At 43.4% G+C, this 5,329-nt stretch overlaps 1 protein-coding gene across 1 annotated transcript in view; it reads right to left on the bottom strand.

Moving 5' to 3' along the window:
• slc6a17 (solute carrier family 6 member 17) overlaps positions 1-5,033 on the bottom strand; it is a 19,130-nt gene extending 14,097 nt beyond the window's left edge. Inside the window, exons 1-2 of the mRNA XM_031845160.1 lie at positions 4,628-5,033; positions 587-996 (exon numbers count right to left, since the gene is read on the bottom strand). Coding sequence (XP_031701020.1) covers positions 587-887 — 301 coding nt within the window. The 5' untranslated portion in view covers positions 888-996; positions 4,628-5,033. The remainder of the gene's footprint in view (positions 1-586; positions 997-4,627) is intronic.
• Positions 5,034-5,329: the final 296 nt, after the last annotated feature.

Here is a 5,329-nt window from a genome sequence, read left to right as displayed (position 1 = left end):
TGTGTGTGTGTGTGTGTGTGTGTGTGTGTGTGTGTGTGTGTGTGTGTCAGATACAACAACAGACAGAAAATACAGAGCTTATTGATTTATATCTGGTGGAGGAAATAAGAGCTGAATTAGTAGAACGTATTTCTTTTTGTAATTCTATGCAAATGGTGGTTTTATGAGATGAGCAATTCAGCATAAAATGTCACGCTAATCACAGAGACCAGTGTGCATTCTCAATCAAATCATGTCTCAGCAAACACTTGGCAGGCGCCGATCCTACGCTGTGGACGAGACAAAACAAATCTCATACCCAAACAAAAGGATAACATCTAAATTGTTACTACTAAGTTAACAACTCCCATCTGGCCACTTATTTTATTGAGGATTTTACAGTAATAAATAAAATAACAGCATTTCTTTTGTTAACAATTACTCAGCACCCTGAGGGGACACATGTTCACCATGGGTGGCCCAATTAGGAACAAACTGCAACAAAAATGCATGAAGTGTTTCTACACTTTGCACATTGGGCTGCACATTTCTGTGATTCAGACTGATAATATGCACCAAAATCATGTTCAGGTATACATCCACCTACCTCCTCCGTTCTTCTGGCACAGGTAGGGAAACCTCCAGACATTACCCAGGCCCACAGAGAAGCCCACCTGGGCCAGGATGTACTCCAGCTTGTTGTTCCAGGCCGGTCGGCCGTCCTCTGCGTCTGGGTCAGGGGAGGGTATCAGGGCCTTTACTGGGGCAGTAGAGCCGGGACTCAGACCCATACTCATCTGACTGCTCTTATAGTCCATGGGGTGCTCCAGGGACAGCAGGTCAGCCACCGACTCAGTGACCGGCTCATTGCTGTGCTCCCTCTGGGTCACCTTGGTGTTCTTTGGCATGGCTGCAACACCGGAGCGCCTTCAGGTTGAAGGTAGAGGAGGAAGCGAGGAGAGCCTGAGGTGATCAGGAGGAAGCAGGGAAAGAAAGTTGTGCTTTTTTTTCTTCAATCTGTGAAGAGAAATATTGGAGACAGACAGGAAATGTAGGTGCTTAGGGAAGAAATTAACCATAAAATGTTATCACAACAGTCAAACTTAAGTCATACAGCTTAAGGTGGTATTTTGTTATTGAGCGTATGGGAAACTCATTTTGATAGCTGATGATTATTTGTTGAAGTCATTTTTTGACAAAAATACCAGAATTTAGGGTTTTCAACTGCTGGTTGGACAAAACAAGACATTTTAATATGTCAATTTGGAATTTGCGAAACTGTGATCAGCTTTTTTCCCAATATTTTCTGATTCCGACTTTATCCATTTCGGTTCAGAATAATGCACGCTGCGTTTCCTATTTGCTAATTAGCACATGGAGTATTTTGGAAAGCTTGTAGAACTGCAGCACTTAAGAACCACAAGTGAGGTATTTCAGGAATCCACTTCATTATGGAGAATGAGACACAAATATTGGATTACAAGCAATTTCACAGCAGAGCCCATTATACCAAAGTTGAGTCATGTGAATAGCATGCACAGCAGTGAACAGTCTGTCTGTGTGACTGCTGGTCTCAGGAGAACGTAGTGCTATAAAACTAAAGCCTGCAAGCACATGTTTCATCGTTAATTAACGTCAGAATTTCTTTCTCATCACACAGCTTTAACGTCTTGTCGGAATGTTGTTTTAAGATTTCAGAGGCTGAAGAGTCCAAGAGAAACCAAGAGCTCCTGAAAAGAAACAAGTTGTCTGGAAAGTAGAGTTCTCTGGTATGTGTCACCTTTTGAAGCCCTTTGTTAATCCAATCCACTAATACTCCTGTGTGCAAATAACAGCACAGTATAAGAGCTACTGTGTCAGAATAAATTGAAGGTCAGATTTTCCTCTGTTAAAGAGGATTTTACTGTTGGTAAGCCCCCCAGATCCTGAGACGACTTGTCGTGTGATTACTTCAGTTAAACAAGGCATGTTGATTAAAAGAGTACTCCATCAATCTAGCATTACACTCCTATAACACGTCTCACAGACTCAAGATGGACAGTTTAAAAAGCAAACGCAATTATTCCACTCATTTTTCTCCTTTTTAAAACCTGGTGTCTACCTTACCCACAATGCAACTTGACCAAAGACAGTTAGGGTAGAGAGTCAGGTGTGTTATGCTAACGGTGGCTAAAGTAGCTTCAGAACTCACTTTTCAACTTCACTCCCCCATATTCTTTTCTTTTTCAGAGTACAGCTCCAAAGCTAAGTCCAGTGAAATCACTTGAGGTAATCTATGCTCCTTCTGGAGCCACAAAAGTCTTCAAACTACTTTTTTCACATTTACAGTACTCCCAAGACCTGACTGATTTTGATGTGTAAAATCAGTTTCCTTTAAATGAATGGTATTTTCTGGGTGACAAAGCATCTCTGCTCTTTAATGATGTTACAAGAGGTGGTCTTTATTTCCACCTCTGCTATAAAACACTGTGGGAAACCCTGTAAACACTGGAGAACTAATCCTTGTAAATTAAAATGGAAATTTGTAGCTGCGAGCATTAAATGCTCAAAATGTCTAGACCGTTAACCCTCAAAGAAAACATAGTGAGACAGTTAGCATTTACTGCACAAAAACTAATTAACTAAAGGCCATCTTAACAATCTTGGTTAAATACCAAAGAAACTGCACTTTGAAGACAGATTTCAGGTTCAGCTGTCTGACTTTTCACTCTGGCAGCTCAAGAGCAGAGAATAGAAACCAGAAGTGTTTGATCTGGACACCAGGCCTCTAATCTGAAAACAGATGCAGCCGACGGAAATCATCAGAGCTGGTTCTTTTATTCACAGTGACTTCTCAAAAACGGTTGCCAGACAGCTGGACTCGGAGCCCTCCCATAGGCCGCACCAGCAGCACGCACATTACATTCCTCAACAGCGGCACTGAGCCCCTGCAGTCACGACACGCAGCAGCTCAGAGGCTGAGAGCTCGACACAGATCTCAGAACAGTAGTGACCTTTCTCACAGCAGTCTACAGATACGCGATACTGAGTCATCATCAAACACTCTCTGAATTTGGTGTGAAGCGATGATGTGCATGTTTGCAAACATTTTTTGGCCAAGATGCTGAGTTTTGGGGATTATAATGTGTGTCGAGTGAAGTGGAGCTCTGACAGACTGTTCACACAATGTTTTGCCCTACTTTTCTTATGAATGGAAGTGTTAATATTAGTAACAAACTGTACCAGTTACTGCTCACGGGTTACTAGGATGGTGGCCCGCTACACACAAATGGCCGATTCTTACTCTGACTTTCTAATCATGTTTGCAGTGAAAGTTTTTGATGTTGATGCAGAAATACACCAGCAACTTTCAGAGTTTCACAGTATGTGCTGACACAGATGGCACATAGAGACAGCAGGACTGCATGTACAGTGCAAGACTGTTATAGAGTATGACTCAAGGATCAATCTGAGGGAAACATGGTGAGTGGTGGTGATGTTGGGTTTTTTCCACGATACTGAGGAGAAAAATGCAGGATTTGAAGAGTGTTAAGGAAGCAAGCAAACATGAATGCAAAGGAAAAGGTGCTGCAGATACTGAAGGATGTATTAACCTCAAAGCAATGGGAGTGTTGGGTTCAGACCCCTGAGACCCACATGTGCAGTCAAATGAGGCAGATGTGTGAATCAACTGTAACTGTAACCTGTAACTATATATTTCACAATTCACAATTCTCTGTAGAGAGTTTGGTGTTGATGACGTAACAGAACAGGTTCTCTGTTTCTCCTGCAAAGACCCACTCCACTTCTATCTTGTCTGGTTGCTAAGCAATGGCTCTTCCTGCAAAATTGAAATCCCATCCCTGCAGCATCCGTGGTCGACTATCTCTCCCCTCACCCTCTCAAACGGACAGACATGATGCCCCCCCCCCCCCCGAGGGTTGGCTGCAAATAACATGGAGCTGCTGTGGCAGGACTGAAGGGGGACGATAGATTGTGGCAAAGCCGGAGGTGACGGTCTGTTGTGGGATCTATTGCAGGGTCAATCAGGCAGCCATCACAGGCAGAGAAGTGTGTCATTGTAAAATATAAGGTTTGTACAGATGCCACTCAGTACTGATGAATTACTTTCCCCCATCTGAACAGCACAGTGATTCTGGCAGGTACAGAACAGCACCTGCATGGCCGTGTTCAGGCATCCTTCAGACGCGTTACACACAGGCTCGCGTACAGCTGGAGGACTGACTCTGTACGGGGATATAACCTCGGATGCCTCGTCAAGGTCAAATGAATCACATAATTATAGCGATGCGGAGATGCAAATAACCCTAGTACAAGTCCGCAGGTGATGAGCAGCCGCGCAGAATTTGTCACGTATACGGGCCACATTTGGACACCCATGGCGCGGCGTCGTCAAACACGGAGGATTGATGAGCGACGTTCACCGTCAATGTTGCGGCGAAACCACCATCTGTCAGGTGATGAGGATCGTCTCTATCAAGTAAATTTAAAAAAAAAAATAGCTGAGGAGGGTAGGGGGTGGGGGCGCGGGGAGAACTATAGCTGGTCAGTCGAACGATTCACGACAATACGGTTTATTTGAGTCAGTAAAGCAAACATACCTAGATTGATCAAACTGTGAAGATGGTTAATGAATGGTTAGTCTTACCGTATGTAATGAGCAGAGTGGGTTGTACCGTTCGAGTCAGCGTGACAGGATGAATCCAAAGTGAGTGGACGGTCTCTTCATTCAGCCACTGTTTCTGTACACAACATCTGCGCGCCCAGAGATCCGAGATCTGCTTGCAGTCACACAGGGCGCATGGTGCGTAAATTAAATCTGACGCAGGATCTCAACGCCTGCCACAAGTTTGGTTACTGTAATTGCATTAACTTGTGCAGGTTAAGGCTTATCGCAACTGTTTACCCCTTTAACGGTGGTCTGCAGCTCTGCAAAATACCTGCCCACACCTCTGGTTTCCACGTGGTTATGGCTGTGTTGTGGGATAAATGACCTCCCCATGGTATGGATAAATTACCATGGCAATTGTCACGACGAAGTCTGACGCAGGTTTGACTCACCGACTCGTGCGCACGTCAGCAGTTGATCCAAAAAGGGGGAAAAAAACATCTGCAGTGTTCCCAGGACAATAATAAAATAATTACACATGTATCATTCAATCATGTACATCAAACGAATTGATATGCTGCTAGTGGAAAAAGTGTTAAGTGTTAAGATTAATAAGAATGCGTTCCCAGCAGCGCTAATGAGAATAATGATGATGATTATTTTATTTATTAATTTATCTATTTACTATGATTATTGGTGTGGTTATTATTAGTGTGGTTCTTCTTCTTCTTCTTTTTCGTC

This window comes from Anarrhichthys ocellatus, unplaced genomic scaffold, assembly GCF_004355925.1.
Source record: "Anarrhichthys ocellatus isolate YVR2014 unplaced genomic scaffold, GSC_Weel_1.0 scaffold5, whole genome shotgun sequence".
Lineage (NCBI taxonomy): Eukaryota > Metazoa > Chordata > Actinopteri > Perciformes > Anarhichadidae > Anarrhichthys > Anarrhichthys ocellatus.
Note: the sequence above shows the minus strand (reverse complement) of the source record. Positions and strands in the feature narration are given on the sequence as shown.